Source organism: Poeciliopsis prolifica, unplaced genomic scaffold, assembly GCF_027474105.1.
Source record: "Poeciliopsis prolifica strain line A6 unplaced genomic scaffold, Auburn_PproV2 SCAFFOLD035, whole genome shotgun sequence".
NCBI classification, from domain to species: Eukaryota; Metazoa; Chordata; class Actinopteri; order Cyprinodontiformes; family Poeciliidae; genus Poeciliopsis; species Poeciliopsis prolifica.
This window is the reverse complement of record NW_026562410.1, coordinates 2,719,022-2,739,954: the sequence shown is the minus strand read 5'-3', so window position 1 is coordinate 2,739,954 and position 20,933 is coordinate 2,719,022. Positions and strand designations below refer to the sequence as shown.

Genomic DNA, 20,933 nt, shown 5'->3' with positions numbered 1-20,933 from the left:
GTACTTCTGTAGCGGTAAATTGAACTTAATGCAGAGTTGATGCCGTGCTTCCTTTGCACCATTTGCTCCGGTCTTGTTTCTCCACAATCCTCCCCATTTAAAACAAGTTATTATTTCAGCTCCCTGTCGTAGCCACCGCTTTATTTGTGCACTGCAGCTTTGGACAGGAATATGCATCAACAGCGAAAATGTAATGCTGTGAATATTGGTTTATTTATTCGCAGTAATCCTGCCTTACCCAGAAAAATAATTTTCCTTCAAAATTACCAAGTAATTAGTAAAAGGAATTGTAGCACCTTGTGTTCGTACACAGCGATGATACACACACTCACACACACTCGTTATTGCCGTGAAGCTCGGGTTGCCGGCGTGAGACCGTCCTTTGTTTTCAGGCCTCCTGATGACAGGTGTTGTTCATCGGGATGCTGAGGTTTGCTCTGTGATCAGCCGCCAAGCTGTGAGGAAGTCGCTCTTCAATTATCCCCAGTCCATCGAAGCCCGGGGAGACCTATTCATACTGTAGGTGGTAATTGTTACACAAGTGTGTTAATGGCCTGAACGGGGCGGAGGGAGGTCTCTTTGCCCAGCAATTTGCCCATCACAGCCATGTGGAAGGGCGACGCATATGAGGACAACGGAAGGTTAAAGCACTTTAGGTAATGCATGTCTGTTAGGGTATGCCATGCTTTTATTTATTTATTTTTTTCACCAACTTAGTCCCTTTGAAATCTCAACCTGGTGTTTTGCTTTGTGGATTAAACCACTTCAAGAGGTTTTTGCAAAAGCTTTCACTGAGATACAGAACTCTTTTACACATTTGCAATTTTTGGAGCCCCGTGGTTTCTGCAATGTGGCCTTCATGAGGGAAACCGAAAAAGATTAAAACATCAGTGAACAGACAGCCTTGTGAAGAAGAAGCACACTGCTCGGCAGGTCGGAGGTAAAGTAGAGGAGAAGTTGTAGAAACGCTTTACTTTAGCAGAGGCACAAAGGGAAGCTAAGCACAAAGTAACTGAAGAAAAATCTACCATGGCTGCAAAACATGTTAGTCAAAGGACTGGCCTCAAAGCCAAGATTCTTATTTCATTTGCTGGATAATTTAGATTATTATGTCTCATTTTCCTTTCACCTCACTCATATGTGAGCACGAAATGCACATGACAAAATGCGATGTGTCTTCAGCGGGGATGAATACTTTTGCAAAGCTCTTCGCAATACTTGAGAGCATGAGCTTTGAGTGTTGACGTGCTTACCTTACAAAAAAAAAAAGACTACTCCAACTACACATGTCAGGAAATTGGACCTGAAAGAACATTCTTTCAGCTCATAAGAAGCCAAAGATGAGCGGTTTGGTTGCAGTGAAGAAAGACTCAAGATGTCCAACAATCTCCAGTAAGCACCAGGTCTCCTACTGAGGAGTGCACTTCAGAATCCTGTTGGCTGCAGCCCAAAGCTTGACAAGTATGGGTAACAACCGTGCTGAGTGCGTCTCCAAATGCACAATGTGGATTGAACGTTTTGATAAAAAAAAAAATGCAAAAGTTACATCACTCATTTTATTCACTTTATAGTCACCATAGAGATTGCCAGGGTTGAATTGCAAATGAAAGAAGAAATAGGCATACTAACTTTCCTTCCACTTCACCCAGACAAGCCTAGAACCGATTAATTGGTTTTTACCTGAATTTACATAATTTGTGGTAATTCCACCCCAGTTCTACCTCTACTCCACTCTGAGCTCAGCTTTTATCCAACAGTTAAATCTGGGGCTCTGAATGTTCGGGTCGTGTTCTCTAATCTGAGCCGCATTTATTCATTACCCTTCAACTGTCAATGGCACCTATCCTCACAGATTTTAAAATCTTGAGCATTCATGTTTGTGTTCATATTTTACTGTCGTGCCGTCGAGTTCAACCACATCGCTGAGCAATCGCTCATGTCGACTGTCTTCCTCCATCAGGGCTTTCTGAGTCGACGCCTGAAGGGCTCCATAAAGCGCACCAAGAGTCAACCAAAGCTTGATCGGAACTCCAGCTTCAGACACATCCTTCCCGGCTTCAGGAGCATGGACAATGACAGGTGAGGTTTTGTTCCTTCCAGGGGTTTCTGTAAATGATTGCTTGTTGTTGCATTTGCATGTGGCTTCGACGTTGTTTTGGGGATGCATAAGCTTTGAACAGCACTTCCTGACGATCGACAAATTTAAAGACAGCAGCGCAGGGCTAAACCCTCAAATGTCTGCGTCAAAATGGCTTTGTTTTGCCTTTGGGAACTTTCAAACGCATCACAGAAACAGAACATTTACTCAGCAGTTGCAGGTATTTTAGGAAAGGCTGTCATCCCAAAATAGCTACGGTGGGATTTGCATGATTGAGTAAACTTGTGCCACACTGTCACATTAAAGAGAAGTGCTATTGGTAAAGAAAAAAAAAAAAAGAAAAAAAAAGGCTGTCATGGCAAAGAACATCACGACCCATAAAATAAAATACTCTGCATGTCCTAATCAATAAACAATGCAATAGCATAACTTCACAAAGCGTAACATCAGAGGTGCTTGACAAACTCCAGGGTGCCGGGAATACATGACGCATAAAACAGCTACATAATTTAACTGGAAATACAAAAAGAGTCGGGAGTATAAACATGCATAATCTTTCAAGATGTCAAGTTCGAGTAATCAGCCAGAAGACCGGCTGATTATGTCAAGTTAATGATTCTGCAATTCACTCCTATTATTGTCCTATTTCATGGACAATAAGATATGTCTATAACATGTTGTTTATCTGTTGATTCCAGGTAAATTCAGAGAATTTGAAGCTCATCCGTCTTTATCATTTCATCCACTCGGTGCCGTATATATTACCAGTGGCATCAAAACAGCCACACGCCATTCGATGTCTTCCCAGTTTGTATGCATGTGCGTTTTATTTTGACATTTTCTAGATAAGAAAACATCCACAAAAGTGATAAACCAGTTAATTGAATTCCTATTTTGATAGAAAAGTTGTGTTTTCTTGTTTAACATTCAGTTAAGAATAAAAAACAAACAAACAAACAAACAAACAAAAAAACCCTCTGCAACACCTTAAGATCCCTCTGAACTGATCCGCCCAGTTGATCCCTCTGCCTCTAGAGCTACCATTTAATAACCTTTCGCCTCTGGATGTGTTTACTGGCAGTAGATGCTATCCTTTGCTAATTTTTGCAGATGTTCAGCAGCTTGGCTAACATTTCCCACTCTCCCCTAGTCTGAAAAAAAAGCCATATTGTAGTCCAAGCAATCGCTGCCCCGAAATCACACTTCTTTCCTTCGTTCCTTCCTTCTTTCCTTCCTTTCTTCCTTTCTTTCTTCCTTCCTTCCTTCTTTCATCCGTTCTCCCTCCCTCCGTCTGTGGGAAAGAGCCAAGGTGTCTGTATGCGGGGTTTAATTAAAGAAAGCGCCATGTTTGAAGGAACCGTTCTGTGGCGTTCCATTTCAAAACTTAGAGATGAGTTACCGCCTCACTTCCCACTTTTAATGAGGCATTAACGTCACTGTCAGGCTATCACAAGGAAACACTAGCCACTGTTAAGTGTGGAACACAGTGGGCTTTTTTTTGTCCTTCAGTCGGACTGAATGAACTCACCTCATTTGCTTTTTCCCCACTGTCTTTTCCCATCCTCCTCACTAATTCCTGCTTGGGTGTGTGTGTGTGTGTGTGTGGGGGTGTGTGTGTGTGTGTGTGTGTGTGTGTGTGTGTGTGTGTGTGTGTGTGTGTGTGTGTTTTGTTGTTCTCTTTCTGATCTGATGTTTTGGACTCATCAACCTCCTGTTTCAACCTTCGTTTTTTTTTTTTTTTTTTTCTCTCTCTCTCTCTAACGGTTAGTAAAGTGTCCAAAATGATCAGCATTTATGCAGCTCTCCGATAAAGCACACAGGGTGGAAGGCAAACACTGGAGCGGAAATTGGAATGTCCTGGAGGTGTCTTATCTCTCCCAACACAGAACGCCGCACAATATGTACATGCACCTCAGCTACAAAAAGCGAAAATTCATTACGACTGGTGTCCTTACAAACAAGTGGTTTTGTGATGCAGAGGGGAAAAAAAAAGGCCTGAAAACGATTGGATAAATTTGTAGAAGAAGATGCAGAGTTAGAGAGAGTAGCGAGAGACGAGGCAGGGATACTCTCTGTGAGCCTGGGAGCTGCATCGCTGCAGGGCATAAAACACCTCAGAAGGGGACAGACTCTGGAAAAAACCTGGAACTTCAGAAATGATAAGATACAGGAGGGGAAGGGAAAGCGAGTAGAGAAGGAATCTCTCATTGCCAAGGTCTACACATTTGCAAATTGCACAGCCGTGATTGTCGAGGACAAGTCACTTGTCCTTAAGCCATGAAGCTCCAATCGTTTTACTTTAATTGTTTTGAAGGAAGCGGAGCACATGGCCTCAGGTGTCGGCACCAGACACGGCTCTGACTGCGTGTGGTGTTCGCCGCAATGATATTCTGAGGCCAGGTAGCCTGAAGGAGGCTCAAAAGCTGGACATGCTGCAGAGGAGCAGCTGCACACTCGGAATGAAAAATTCATCCGTATCAGTCAGGGGCTGGACTCTCGGCAAGCGTACTTATCTGCAGCAAAACAAAGCAGAAACAGGGGGAAAGCGCACAAACACTAATTTGCTCACCCCATTCATTTCGAGTGTTTGTAATCAGACAAATATAGGTCTATGAGATATAATCAGGAAGTTTTGAGGGCGTTTTTGTAAATTTCTTAAACTGCTCTAAAATTGCGTAAGATCAATTTTCTAAGTGTTTTTGGTGATAATTTGTGCACTTGTTTTTCATTTTGATTACACTGTACATGAAAGTGGTTAAAGTGGGATTTTTATGCATGGACAGAACTTTTACCATCTTTGCAAGTTATGCAATAAGTAAGTTGATGTTTATATGGTACTTTTTACCCAAGGGCAATCGGCTCAAACGTTTGTTGTTTTATTGTCTTTGCCAGTGAAATAAGTACAGTTTCACTGGGCGTCTATATTATTGACCAAAATTGTTTCATTTTTAATTAAGATAATAATCAGCCACTTGGTTTCATCACTTCACTGCATGGGTAGCAGCTCTGCCTCCTCTATGTAAGCTAAGTCATCACTGCCAAAGATCAGACCAACCACTGTATTGTGGTTGGAAAACCTTTTTTATGGTGTTGAGCTTGAGGTGGAGGTCTAGCACACAGCCCTGTGGTACACCAGTGTTGATGCCCTCATTGTCTGGGATGTATCTGATGGGAGATTCAGACTCAAGTGGCATCCGAATGGTGAGTGCGGCCTATCAGCCTGGAAACCGGACAAAAGGCTGGGGTAGAATCCCTACAAGGCAGCCCTGTGTATCGTATCCTCTTGCTGCATCAAATCCAGGTGGATAAGTTGGTGGCTATGCTAACATGCTAATGTTTGTCTGAAGTTGGTGGCAGGTTTGCAGTGACCTTATGCACATGTGTTGACATGATTGCCTTTGACAGAAGAACAACTAATCTAACTAGACAATCTATTGTGTTATGTTGCAGCTAAACACTGTATTTAAAGGTTATATGGTCAGCTTGAGGGAATCTAACGACAGTAGACAGGACATGGGCAGAAACTCAAATGGCTCTGTTCAACTTTTGGCCTCAACTTGTTCAAACTGATTAAGATTCCACTTATGAATACAAAGAGGTTTTTCTAGACCTTTAAATTTATAAAATATCATCTTTGGATGGTGCACTAGTGGAGGCTAATGTGTCTGTGTTTGAATCAAATATGTGTGACCCTCATCTCCTGTGGATCTTGCTCCCTCCATCTGAGTAACCCTCCTTACTGGATTTGATGCAGCAAGAAGGATTACTGGTTTACAGCAGCATTGTGCCTGGCCTGGACATTGCAGTGTTACTGTCAGTAGCTAAAAGGTGGAATTGATCCTTAGGCTTTCCACACAGTACAAGCAGCATTGTTGTAAGTTATAAATATTAAATGGTCCGATTTCTCTGATGCTTCCCTCTCTGTTCCTTCTTGCACCTTGTCACTTATTGTTATGCCTGCTAATTAGGCATAGTTCGATCTCTTCATTGGAGACTGAGAGATCTTATGCTGTGTGTTTCTCTTTTGTGAGCAGCTATATTTTACTTTCGTTGGAAAAGCATTGCATTTGTTTGAAAAAAGCCCAAAACAAAACAAAAACTGGGCAGTATGATGGAGGATGATGGTAGATATCTGTAAAATAACATTAAACCAGCCCTAGTGGTGACACTTAGAAATAGGATGCTATTATGCTCTGCTGGTATTTATTAAACATGTCATACTATCAGGGGAGACTAAACACAAAAATGTTTAGCATTTCCTGTTTTCATTTGAAAAATAACAGATATTTTCACTCCTGATGAAATCTAATACATAATAGGAACGTTTTTAGTGGTTTTAAAGTGTTGGTGACTTATATTCTAACTATTTAGTCATCTGAACCTTATTACAGCCATAAAAAATGCTATGTTTCTGTATTCCAGTGTGCAGTGTATTATGTGATAGTGACTTATCTGGAGTGAACCGCCATTCAGCTACTGACCACTGGAGAAGGGCACCAGCCACTTGTGGTTTCAGTCATTTTAACAAGCAGTGGGTTTGAGAACTATCATTCAAACAGCAGAATAATTTACAGTGTTCATTTGTAATCTGAGGAAAGAAAGATCACTTCTAATTAATATAGTTTAAATTTTTTATTTTAAGGCTTTAGAGTCATTTAAATAGAACTCCAGTTTGTGAAATGTAATTAGTTTTTTTACTGTTTAATATTGAAATTTACCAAACTATTTCCAGGCATTCGTTCAAAGACTGGGGAAGGAATATGCGCAAAACCACAAAGACCACACGATGCATTTCACTACTGCTAAGAGAATGAAAAAGCAAAAAGATGGTTTTCAAAATAATAATAATAATAATAATAATAATAATAATAATAATAATAATAATAATAATAAAGGTCTGAAATTGTTCCTGATTCCTGGAAAAGTAATTCCGTGTCAGTACGATTAGATGGAAAGTCATTTTAACAAATGTTTCAGAGTTGCCTCATCTGAAGCATTTTCTCCAAGCTTTACACTGCAATGAGCTTCACCCATATTCCAGTGAACCAGTTTTCCTCTAGTGGTCAAATGTACATGACTCTGTCACCGCCATGTTTCAGTGGTGGTATGTTCAGGGTCCTGTCAGATTTTTTTCCTGTATAGTTTAAGCTACATGCAAGCTGATACTAACTGAGATAAAGTGGGGTTTTTTGCAAGCCACTGGATCAAAACAAAGCATTTTTACTATATATAATGACTTGCAGAGTAAATCCTTACTGTTTCTTGTAACAAAAAAAAAATCAATATTTTTATTACTTGTATTTTGTAAAGATTGAGTCCTTCAACAACAGCCACTTTTGTTCAATCTCTGGTTAAAGATGTGAATCATACAAGAACATAATCAGATAAGTAAGCTTTCCGTGATGAATTGGGTTTATGTTTACATGTTCTTGTCGCGCATGAAGAGCCATGCATCAAACCAACATGGTTTGGAATAATAGACTTCAACCTGAAAAGCATTAATATAAATTTTGAGGGTTCGGTGATTGTTTCTTCCCCCCCATTTCAGCTTTCTGTGGATTGGATGTCGTGCGGCAGTGCATCTGTGGAAGTAATAAAAAGAGAGAGAATGATGGAAAGAGCGCAGCAGTGAGGAAAAGACACATCCATCCATAAATCCAATAAAGTGATGACATTTAGAGTTATTAGATTCTGTAAACATTCCCCAGGTGGTCCCTCAACAATATCCCACCTCTTTTGCTCCTTTTTCCCATCCTTCCCTCTGTTCTCTTCGGCTCCCCCTACGCATCCCGATCAGTCATATCATTATGACCATTCCTTCAGTGTAGGATCAAGTGTAAGGCAGACACAAACCTTGATTTTTTTTTTTCTCTCTCAGAAAGTCATGCGTCTCTTTTTACTTCCAGTTTAAAATGACGCTGCCTTGTGTCTCTTTTATTTAGCGCATCTCAATTAAATAATTCTTGGCTGCGCTATTGGAAAATGTGAAGACGGTCTGATCATTTTGCAACGCGTTGTATTATCTGTAGTTTTTGCTATCATCCCCCCCGTCATCAATTTGTGGATTGTTATTTGGTGTTTGCTTGTGATCATTTCCTTCATAATCCTCACCAGTGAATAAAGATCAGATCCGGAAATGCTCCAGGAAAGCAAAAAAAAAAAAAAAAAACACCTAATGCCAGCAATCAGATGCTCAGTTTTCACTATGTCAGTATTAAACAAAAGTCAAAAAAACAAACAAACAAAAAAAATACATCAATGTTTTCACTAGCGGCATAATTAGAGAAGGCGATAGTACTTCTTCCTCCTTTCTCTTTTTGGCGCCGTGCCCCTCTTGCTGTCTCTTTTGCCATGCATCGGCATGATTTTGTGTCGATGAAACGCGGCTCTCTGGGTAATAATGGGTATCACGGAGCAGGTTTTTACCTAACACTGTGCGTTATTAGCCTCTATCCCACACAGACCCAAATGATGAACTCATCAGCAGCCTCTCAGGCTCTAATGCCTCTAATTTGGGGATGATTATAATATTATTATTTCTCTCTGCTGGAGATTGTTTGGAGATGAGATTAATTTTTAGCGCAATGTTTTACGGAACTTCCTCTGGAGACCTCGGTGCTCTTTCTTCTTTCTTTGTTGCTCTGCATTTTTAATTGCGCTCACTTCCTTGAGCGTTTAGTGAAACTTTTTTTCACGTTTCATATTGATTGATATTATAGGTGAATGTTTATGTTTCAGAGCGTTCCACACAGTCTCTGATCAGTGAATTATAGAGTCAACAAATGGGCCGAGTCAGGAAAAGCACATAACCACAGGTTGGTCCCAAAGCCTTAACATAAATACACTTATTATTACAGTAGCAGAACCTTACAACATAACAGTTGGATTAACCCCAGCTTTAATTAGACTACATTTATTCCAGCAGAGTGAAAATAAAATTTACCTTAATATGTGATTGATTTTTAAACAGCATCCCGAGTTTCACATTTAGTCAATTTATAATTTACATTTTAAGTTGCTTTGTGCCTTATAAGCTTTTGCTAGTGTGTCTGCAGTAAAAGCAATAAAAAAATAATTAAAGTTTTTTTTTTTTTGTTTCTTTGAGACATCTAGGGATACATTAGCCCTTTAATTTGCTTTAGCAATACATGGATTTATGAAGGTCCGGCTCTAAATTTGCAATATTTTTGCATCTTGTCCTGCTTTTCAGGCCACTCTAGAAACAAATGGTGACTCTTGTTCTCTGAAAACCTTCATCCTCTGTGAACATTAGCATTTTCATGATATCAGCACAGTGCACTATGTCTTCGTACCGCTAAACTGTGTCACAGAACCAAAACAAAGAGTCAGCTTGAAATAAAAGCACTAAACTCCTACGGGGTATAAAAATCCCTTTAGAAATGTTTGCAGATGTAAGAATCCCCTCAGAATATACAAACGTTTTATTTTGCTCCTATCGGGACTTCTGCAAAACTCCTGAAAGGGGGTCTTTTCACTGACTGATGCGACATTGAGCCTTTGGCCTGTTCTTTGTTTCTTTGGAGCAGCTGGAGAAGAAGATAACGGCATAACCTTGATAAAATAATATGCATTGTTCTTTGCTTTCCTCTTGGCATCTTGAGACTGAAGACCACCGCACCACCCACCATATTCAGTGGCCATCAATCAGGTGTTTTCCACCGATCTGCGTCATATTCTCTCTTTTTTCATAGTGAAGGAATGAAGTTATTTGAAATGTGATTCATATCAATGGCTAGAGCAAATGAGCTTTACATTAAAAAGTATAAAATGTTTGTTGAAGGCAAATAGATCTCATTAACCCTAAATGTGATGCTTTCATCAAATCAAACCTGATGTTGGCGTGTTCCTGTAAAGCGTCGCGGTTTATCACCACAATGACTTTTTTTTTTTACAAACCACATGATTTGCAACACAATGACCCCCGAGGCTTGTAGTGCTGGCACCTGCACAGCTGGTGAGGTCTTGTGGGTTTGTTGATGTTTAACCCTCATAGGGCTTCTGTGAGCTGGGGCCAAGCGTGCCAAGGGGGTCTTCGCTCTTTCAGTCCCTCCATGGGTAATGAGCTATAATGGATAGGACCAGGAGCGTGATGAGAATACAGAGGGCCCCATCAAAGCAGCGCTCTGCGCATCCTTTAAAGAAGAAATAAAAAAAAGACTGCTCTGTAGGCATGCAGCACACTCATTTAGTCGTTAATCCAACTCTAAACTGGTCAAAGGCTCTTTAGATGGCTGTTATAAGGAGATATTACTAATAGTTGAACCTGTAGAAGCTCATTATCCACAGCTGACTATATCACCCAGAGGTAGAACTGTAATGTATTTTGGAAGTGTATTTTCCTCAGGATTCTATAATATAGCAAGTTCAACCATATATGTGTAGCAGGAGTAAATTGGGGACTCTTACTCCTGCTACAAATATATGGTTGTATTTCACATGTTTTTTTTGTGAAACAGTTTGCAGATATATGCGGTGATAAAAGTTGACAACTTTTATCCGTTGACTATACTGCAAATGGAGTTGGAGTGAATGCATCTAAGTGATTCTGTGACAATGGTACGGTTATTTATTTTTCTAGAAATCAATAAAATGGAGGAAGACTGATAGTCTGGCAAAGGGATCCCTCGTTTCAGCAGTTTCAAATCACTCAAGCTGAAAATGTTCATATCTACTCTCTACAATGGCATATTAAATATTTACATCTTCACCAGAGATCATTGAACTTCCTGCTTTTTTATTTTTATTTTTTTTTAAATCAAACAAATGACACCTGAGTCAGAATCCAAACTTATCTTGGTAGAAGATGTCTGTTGTATCAATTCACCTGATCAGCTGGTCAAAAAAATAAATAAAATAGAACATTAACTTCATACCTGCGAATCAGTCCCTGAAGTCAGACTCTACTTTTCAGCGCTAGCAGTAACCATGATGTTAATATCTAATAGGGCCACTCGATATAGACAAAAAAAAATGTGTAGACCTGTGTTAACTATTTATTGGCACTTCTGATAGTTTTAATCTTTTTAAACCAATGGCAGGGATATTTCTATTTCCATTTGTGTTTTTGCAGATAAACTTTAAATATCTGCTTATGACTCTGACAAAAGTCAGCACCTGCAGAATACAGACTGGAGTAGAACGGCCAACCGGGGCGTGTTGTCAGTCCCAGATCTGAGCTTTCACTTCAAATCCAACCAAGCATGGAGAAGCACAGCAACCTACTGTCCCTGATGCCACTGCAAAAACAATAGCCAGTCTCAATCCTCAACATCCCCAGCCTAATCAGAAGTGTGACCAGAAGTGTAAAAATGTCGGTCGGCTTTGCCACAGTAATCCCACATAGAAACACTGGACTCTGTGGCTGACTTAAGAAAAAAGAAAAAAAAAAACAGCTGTCAACTGTCTCTTACAAAGCTGTAAGTCATTAATGTCAGCTAGTATTATCCATCAAACAATTCTAAAACTTTTTTTCCCCAGTTTGAATTGTTTTAAAATAGCATAAAGCAGCTACAATCAATGATCTGTCTGTCCAGCTGTTAACCTTTCAAGTCTTTCTTCCCTGCTCTACAACCTCAGTTTGTAGACGTCCATCTTCAACAGGTAAAGTAACTATTACTGCCAATAACCTCACATAACCTCTCCACAAAAATTGCAAGCCCTTAAGGGCCCACTGCATTGCCATGGTGATAAGATTAATGCATTTTCCCTACAGTCATCTTTGTAAAAGACCCTGACCTTCCATTTTACTCATTTTGGTTCTGTCCTGCTGAATCTTCATTTCAGTAACCCACACAGACTTTTATTCAAATTTAAAAGGCTTATGCAGTCTTTTAGCCTTTCTTATTTGGCCTTAAAGGAGGCGTAGAAATAGCTTCACATTCACAATGGAAGTGGGAATACTTTACTTTATTATTACTTTATTCAACAGACTCATGGTTCACAAGATACACAACAACATGACATAAAAACAAGGGAAAAAAATAAAATAAAGTAAAAAATAAAATAGATCTTATAAAAGAAGGAAATAGTTTGGTAAACTTCTGTTATAATAGAGTCATTAATATTATATTATTGATTATGACTGACGTAGGTAAGAAGGGTATTTAACTAAAGTTTTCTTTTGCCTTCATGAGTGGGAAATGTGCATGTGAACATGGAAACCTTACCTAAGGATTTTATTGTTAAGTCTGGCTGAGAGAATGAAGCAGAGGTTCGACTCAGCCAGCTACCATCTACCATCTTATGTTCAGAGGAAAACCTCAGGCCTGAAAATCACTTTTCCAGCTCCAGCATTATGGTCCGTAACATTCTTACTTCTATTTGAGGGTGGGTGATAGTCCAGCACTGACTTTGGTTGCTAAATTGAGCTTCACGGCCAAACTGGCTCTCAATCAGCGAGCGCTTTTATGTTTTACAGAGACCGATCCAAGTTGCTTCTGGCTTGAAGCCTATAGAACAATCCTCCCTGTGACTCTGCATGCTGCTTAAAGATTAGCATTGCAGGCCTAAGCTATGAAATGAAGGTAAAAGAGTCATATCTTCTTGTAAACTTAAACTCGATGCTGGTATACATGTTTCCTTTATTTCTCACCTCCCACTGTGTGTCTTCCAAACATTACTTCACTGAGGTCAAACTGCAAGAATGGTATTTAATGTTTGTCTTTAAGTCCAGGTTTATAACTCATCTTTATTCACCAGCTTTTTACTGACACTGTTATCTGTTCTTAATGTGTTTTTATGTTTTTGGCATGCCCCGTTTTTAAAGTACTACATAAATAAAGTTTGATATGTTATGGCATATGTGTCAGGTATATTTCTCTGAGATAAAAATGATTTGTGTAAAGCATATCTTACAATAAGTAAGACACAAGTCTTGTTCTCTCCCAGTTTTACAGTGACAGAAATGTGCTTTATCTCGGGAGTGTTTTTTTTTTTTTTTAAATGTGTGGTTGTAAAAACCTTCAACAGAATATCAAGTGAAGGAATGTCACTATTTTGGAATTGGAAATGATTGATCTTCTTTCTAAAATGTTTTAGGGGAAATTTACAGATACATCTAACTCAGTGGTGTCAAACTCATTTTTGTTTTGGGAAATCAAGCAAATCAAGATTGTGAATGCTCTTAAAGGGCCCGCAGTGCCGGAACCGTGTTGATAAAATCTGTTCACAAACTGTTAAAATATCAATTAATTCCTAAAATGAAACAATGATATTGATAATCTTTTAAGTTCCTCCAAGATTCTGCGATAATTTTAGGGATTTATAGTGTTTGTGGTTGTAATTTGGAAACATTTGCAATATTTATTTATGACAGTAAATGTGACTATGATCTGACATCCATCAAGACTGAAGCAATTGTTTAGTACAAGTAAAGTGTTTGGCAGATTTTGAGAAAAATTTGATTAAAAGCCACCCAATTATTAGTTGGTCCCAATTATTAGTGTAAAAAAGTGCAAGAATTTGTTGAGTTTGCGTGAATTTCCACAGTAATTAAACTCCAGCCACCCAGAGTTTAATTACTTCTATTATTTCTGTTCAGAGGCAAGGTTGATTTGACTTGAAATTAGCAGAATTTCCTGAAAAAGACAGAAGAAAGGCAAAGGTTCTTAATTCAGAAACATACGAGTCAAAGTTTCTCATTTTTGCGTCTCGCTCCACATAGCTTCCCCTCTGGGTCGGATGAGACGGATTCTGAAGTCGCAGCTACATCTCACCTCACAGGCTGCTCTCCTGTCTCCTTCATTTACATAATACAAGATTTACATAAGGAAAGATAAGACTTGTAAAACTTTTATTCCCCCTCCGTGACTGACACGGTCTATTAGGCTAACTGACATTCTTGTCCCCTATCGGACCAAGAAAGCGCTGAAGTGCCTGTTCGCTGCACTGAAAATTAGAAATGAAAATGAAAAGATGGATGCTGCCATAAAAGATAAGGAACGAGACAGATGACACACTTAAAAAAAAAAAAAAAACATCATAAAAAGAGACTGTTCTGCCATCGGGTGTCATTGAAAGCCAGGCTGTGTCTCGGTCAGATGCTCACATTTTTAAGTTAAAGAAATCACAAAGTTAATAACATAGTTTTGATGGCAATTAGAAAAAAGCACAACGAGAGAATTTGTATTTTTAAACAAAATGATGCTCATCAACAGTGGAGTACAACAGCAGAAGGCTGATATTAATTATGGTAAGATTTTTCTTTTAATTTTGGCGTCGAAATCGGCTTTTGCTTCAACTTGCTTTAAAAACATCAATCTTACATCATATCTGGCCTTTTCCTCTGAACTGAATGCGAGTTGAGCTTGGTGGATTTAAATCTCGACATTATTTCACTTATTCCCTCCTAAGATCCTTTCAACGTCAAATCTCAATGGACGTTTGAGGAAGAGATGATGATTGAGTTTAGCAGCTGCAGCCGCTTCAATTGGTCTATTCCAGGTGCAGCTAATTTGCCTGATAAAAGTGGGGCGGTGGTATATAATTGGTTTCAGTGTGGGGGTGTGTAGCTGTACGCTTCTCTAATTGGATTAAGGAAACCTGGAAGAATTTTCCCTTCTTGATTCGACACTTATAAGATGACAGGATGGAAGAGAGAGAAACGGCTCAAAATGGTATGTGTGTCCAGTTGGCTGAAGGATTATAGACGTAGCCACACATTTTTCTTTTTCAATACTCATTGCGTGTCGGTCTTATGGTGCGTTCACACCAAACACTTTTCGTGCGCCGTGTATGTCTGGTTTACGTTCAAAATCTATGTGGAGCTGAATCCAGGTTCCATCACATCTAGAGCAGTAGGATTTGAAACTTTTTGAGCATTTGACGAGGCAAGCGAGACTGACTGGTAGGCCAGTGATGGAAAACAACTAGAGAGATTTTGAGATCTGATGAGGCCTCAACGTGCCTACATGCAGACTTTGGATGTAAATCCGATGTGTGCAACGCATTTGGTGTGAGCGTACTATCAGGGTCAGGGTTGGGATAATAGCATGACACTGTAGAGCTCTGTTTTTAAATTTGTTGGTTTCTATTATGCTGGCTTAAATTTTGAAGCCTCACATGGGAAAATCGATTTATGAAACGATTTATTTATGAATGACCTGGGCTGAGTCAGAGACTCTCTCGTCTTTTGGGTTTTAGAATGTAACCGTTTTGTGAAAGGGGCGATTAAAAAAAATCAACATTAAAAAATTGTCAAACGATTAAAAATGTTTTAATTTTTTTTTATAAAACATTTTCAAAACCATATATTATTTTCCTCTCTACTCACAATTAGACTTCAGTCTCCTATTAGCACAGTGAAGGTTGTGGTTGTGATAAAAATGACTTGTGGCTTGAAATATTGAGGTGTTTTTTTTTGTTGTTTGGAAAGGAAACAGGTGTGCATTGCACTTTGCACAATTTGTTCATTTCACACCAGCAATGCGTCAGCGACGGCTGCTATTGTTTTAAGAACAAGAACGGTAAAGTAGGTGTTTAGGTCCGAGCGTATCCTGTTGTGCGGTCAACCAACTCGCACAGGGTCTGGTGTGTATGTGTCATGTGTTTGTGGGAAGGAAAGGGAAGAAGAAGTAAGGGTGATGTCATATTGGATGACTTCACTTCAGATGTGCCAGGGAGTACGAGAGCATTGCACTGCCCTTTTCTTATCAGGGTGCTCTGCCCTGCCTTTCATCCTCCCAATGCCAGCCCTACCAGTCCCGTACTTCCAGAAATAGACTCAAGCTTTCCTCTAACTCTCCTACCAGCCCACCAATCTGATCTCAAAACCCTCCCACTTACACTCCAGTCTCGCCAATATCAAGCCTGTGGCTGACTTCATTGGCTAAGTTACTTTGCCAGAGCTTGAGACCATACAATCTCTCAGCTGACCTGTTCATATTCCGGCATGGTTGACAGCACACATGCCTCCCTCATCCTCCCACCGACAGCGGCGACAACAGCAAAGAGGAAACACCTCACAGCAGAGCCAGCGGGACGTGGAACACACACTCTCTCTCTCCCACTGGAGCCACACTGGAGGGGGCAAGCTAGGCTGCACTACACACGCATGCGATCCTCCCCCCCCCCCCTCCACAACACACACGCGCATACACACACAGACACTGGCTCCTCCCTTTGTGAACAGAAAGAGATGGGAGGTGCAGTCAATCACTGAGAGTAAGTGGAAGGGGCTTGAGTAGGACTTGCTCAGAGGGGGGGTGGGGGAGGCGGGACAAATCCTGTTCATTTTCTCCAAATAAATATTGGAGGTAACAATCAGGATTCTTTTATCCGGAGCGAGGGAAAATAAGCAGAGGAAGATAAAGGGCGTGCGTCTGATTTCAGAGGCAACACAGGAAGTAGGGCATGCTCAGCGCAGGGGTGAGGAAGGGAGGGTGGGAGAAAGAAAAGGAGGAGAGGGAGAGCTTTGTGGTGCTTTTTCTCCACCCCTCTTCTTAAAGGAGCACCAAAGAGGAAAGACAGACACAGTCGGTCAGAGGGAGAGGAGAGGACCACAGCTAAAGACGTTTGGAAGGAGGTTTGCATCAACAGCAAAAAAGTGGGGTGGAATGGAGCTCTGAAATTACATTTTTCCCTCATTTTCCTCTGGCTTTTTCCTCCTCCTACCTTCCTCCCCCCCACCACCACCAAATCTGGCTCAGTCTGCTTATTTTCTCAACTCTGCAAGTGTCATAAGACTGACTATGCCTGGTGAGTGTTAACCGGCTCTTCACATGTCATCGTGCCTTGTCATCCTTTGCGAGACGGTCGTTTCAAGCGGACGCGCGTGGCTGCGAACAGAGATGCTGATGCTGACGACTCGCTGTAAACTGTTTCCACTCCCGTGAGTCTGTGTGCGGGTGATGCTCCGGCTGCACTGTGCTCCTCTGTCACCAGCAGCGTCTTGACCACACGCAGACTCGCAACGCACCTTTTGTGCTTTCCGGGAGTGCGCTGTTGTTATGCAACTGCTCAGTTCGCATTCATGGTCGGACGGAGCAAGCTGTCGTGACAGATTTTTATAGAAGCCATAAAACAAAAAAAAGCTTTTGTTCTGTTTTATTTGCTCGTTTGGGAGCATGGAACTCGAATGTGGGAACGCCACACCACGCCGGCCTGTGTGACGGAGGTGCGGCCAGCTAACACAAATCAGATGACTGGGCCACATTGTGAGGTCAGCTGCTGGTTCTGGCCAACAGTTTCAGGCCAATTAGATTAACTATAAAAAAAATAAAATAAAATAAAAAATACAAGCAATGAGGGAAGTCTATTGTTGGTGGCTTTTAATCATGATGCGGTGTTTCTTCTTTGATGATGTGTCATCAAAATTTTCTTCAAACTTTAGAAGGTTAACTCTGAGTTAATTAGAATTAAACATTGCATTGAGGGTAAATTTTTTTTTTGCAATGTACGGCAGAATCTTTATCAGCCTCTCCTGATATTGATTGGACATTTCCACGAATCTAAATAGACCAATGGATGCAGGCTCCTCAGATGTTCACAACAATGTAAATAGTAAGACGAGACCATTACATGCAGAAAATCTATCAGTAGCTGTACATCATATTTGATTAAGTCAATGCCATTTCACTGGATTTATTTGGTCATCAAAAAAAATAGAGTAATAAATATTATATTTTTTAGGAAAATATGTGTCTTTGTGCTCTAAGAAAATCAGTAATTAAACTTTTTAAACTGTTTTTTTCTTCGATTTGTCCACCACACCACAGAACTGATGGTTTTTATGTTCTATTTGAGTCAATTTGACAACTTAATTATTTAATTTTGTACATTTATGCAAATCTATCCTGATTCGCAAAGAGTGATTTCATTTGTGTTTTATAATTAACCACATTCATTGAATAAAACCACTCATCAAAGTAAGAAAAATAAATAAATAAAAGTTACCAACAAAGATCATCTGTCATCTCAAGCTACTTTATAGAACAAGTCCAGCTACACTGAATCCACTTTGGTCTAAATGAATTTCAAATCAAAAATGTCAATACAATTGAAAACAAATGACATAAAGTTCAGTTTATTCCTAACTTTAATACAATACAGTGAAATTTAGCTGATCATTTAAAGCTGGTTAGTAAAAAAAAAACGTTTTTTTATTTTTTTAATTTGTTTTACTGCAGCCTCATTCTGAGCAAGCATGTGGCGACAGGAGAAAGGAACCATCCACCCTGACCTGGATTAAAATATGCAGTCATCTGTGATGGATTTATTTGAGAATACAAATAAAGAGAGACAAAGTTATTTGCAGTAATACTTCCATTAGTGGCTTTGAACTGACCAAGGAGTACATTAAAAAAAAAAAAAAAAAAAAAAAAAAAATATATATATATATATAATATATATATATATATATATATATATATATATATATATATATATATTAATATTGTGCTGCATCATTGGTTTTTCTCCAGGACAGAAACACGGTCAAATACAGACGAATTGAGCCAGGAGTTCCCTCTGTGGCAATGGAGTGGTATCTCGCTTTGTTCTGTACTTCTTTAGAACATAGAAACAAATGTTGCACCAGTCGCATAAGTGAGTAAATTTAGTTTCACTTTCACAAAAGACTTAAATAAATTTAATTTGGATTTGAAAAACATTCTGACTCCACTGAGAACGCTATTTTCTGTTTTGAAAAATCAGTAATGGTTGTCTGATGGTTGATAAATTGTGTGCTTGTTTGCCGCAGCATGCTGTTGATGTAGGTTTCAGAGCTCAGTGGTTGTCTTGTGCTCCGGAGGCTTATAGAAATAATAATAGTAAAAAATGAAACGGCTTGAATTCAGCATATTGTGCTGAAAGCATTTGGAGCACTCAGTGTATGGACTGCATAGCTGTTTGCTCTGTTTACATTATGAGCTTCCATTGTTTTCCTCTCCACTTAGCCAGGGGCGCCATATCAGTTCATACGCATGAACTGATGTTACTGTACATACTGAAGCTTATTCACGTGTTGTATTCAGAAGCCTGGGTTTATTTTTTTGCGTGTGTGTGTGTTTACATGGCTTTTTAACAAGTAGACAAGAGATGTCGGTCATTTCTGCAGCTTCATGGACATGCAGATGGGGTAAAGGGGTGAGACAGCGAGGCCAAATGTGACGCGAGGATAGAAGAAACTAGTCACTGTAGGAAGAAGACTGAAACAAAACAGTCAGCGATTGTTTATGCTCTAGTATTTTCTGCACTTGTTAATTCTGGGTGGCTAAACCTTTTATGCACCTTCCAGACAGTTTCTTCTCACTTCAGCAAATGACCACAGGGACGTTCAGCTGATGATGTGATTAAGTACTGGCCCATATATTTAGTGCATTATGTGTTACGCAAGAATGAATACAGCGCTGCTTTGTAATCTGTCCTCCAATGCTGCTTCCTGTCTGTTTTGTTCTTTTTGGAGTGTTGTGTCTCTGTAAGTACTCTGTCACGCTGTGGATCATCTCTGTGATGTACATTGATTTACTGGGAGCTGATGAAGTGGAGCGGAGCATTTGATCAGACACAGGGACATGGAAATGAGGGAGGAAGGGAGGGAATGAGTGGCTGGATGGAGGAGCTGGAGGTCGATGGACGTTCAGGTCCACTTCTGGTTTTGGAAGGGCACAGCTCAACGCTTGGTCTGAACAAAAACAAAAATCATCTGGTCCTCTGGAAACGCAAAGGATATTACTGGGTTGGTGCAATGCGAGGATTAAACGATCACACAAACCACAACAGTCTTCATTGTGGAAGTTGGTACTGAGTAAAGAATCGATAATTGCTAAAATGAAAACAAAGCATTGGAAGCTTAAAGTTAGTTAAGTATCAGATGTGAACAGTTTTAATAGAACAAACAGGCTCAGCTGAGATATGTCCATATATAAACAATATATCTGTATCGGTAAAAGTGGATCATTATGAAATTATACGATTGTTGTTATATAATAATAATAATAATAATAATAATAATAATAATAATAATAATTGTACTAAATGCTAAAGAAGATGCTGTACATTTAGCTGGGTGTTCAATTTTTTTCCCCCAAGGTTTCCTTAACATAGCAAAACACACATGAACAAATTTGCATGAAAAAGAAAAATACAATACCATGAAAAAAATGGAGGGTAAATAACTAAAATTTCAAAAGAATTAATACAGAGAGCCACAAAAGTTTCAGGGCAATTTAACGCAATACATTTCCCTACTTAACCCACACCTTTTCATTTTTTGCAAGCTGCAATCTACCTGAAAAAGTAATTCTTTCCACTCTAAATAAATCAAATATGATCTGTTTCCAGTCATTCAGAGTTTAAGTTGTTATGCTTTGCCATGTCCTTGGCTGTTCTAGTTCATAAAGGGAAATATATTAATTGGCAAAAATTTTACGACTGCAAGTCAGCGCTTTAAGAAAAACACAGACAATTATTCTACCCAAATTTCTGTTTGGTGTATTTTTATTTTGTCAGTTCAGTCAAATTTTCTCTTGATTTTTAATCTCTTGAACCACACTTGCAAGGCGAAATATATTTGATTTAATCATCAGAGAATGAAATGGGAACATATGGTCGTGACAGAGTGGCATTGTCAATTCTTGCCCCGAAGGCCAGGTTGTGGATTCAGGTGGAACGGCTGCAGAGAACAGCTCTCTACACTTCATCCCGATTCTGTTCACATGTTTCTACCCAAATCAACTCTGTGAAGTTGTTGTCCCTGCTTCATCTCTCCTCTATTTATTTGTCTGCCTCGACAAATGACACGAAGGCCAGGCTGTGGCAGAAACGAATGACAGGGAGCTCTAATGGCTCCTAAGGTTCCACTTCCCACTTGTTTCTC

The 20,933-nt window shown here is 39.6% G+C and overlaps 1 protein-coding gene across 8 annotated transcripts in view; it reads left to right on the top strand.

The window, feature by feature from the left end:
- Positions 1-20,933, top strand: part of LOC129374297 (disabled homolog 2-interacting protein-like) — a 163,410-nt gene that overhangs the window by 73,546 nt on the left and 68,931 nt on the right. For 7 of the 8 annotated variants that reach the window (XM_055052656.1, XM_055052650.1, XM_055052651.1 and 4 more), the window contains one exon: positions 1,961-2,079. In XM_055052656.1, coding sequence (XP_054908631.1) covers positions 1,961-2,079 — 119 coding nt within the window. Of the gene's footprint in view, positions 1-1,960; positions 2,080-15,439; positions 16,814-20,933 lie in introns of those variants that run through there. The other variant, XM_055052658.1, reaches the window with a different exon arrangement.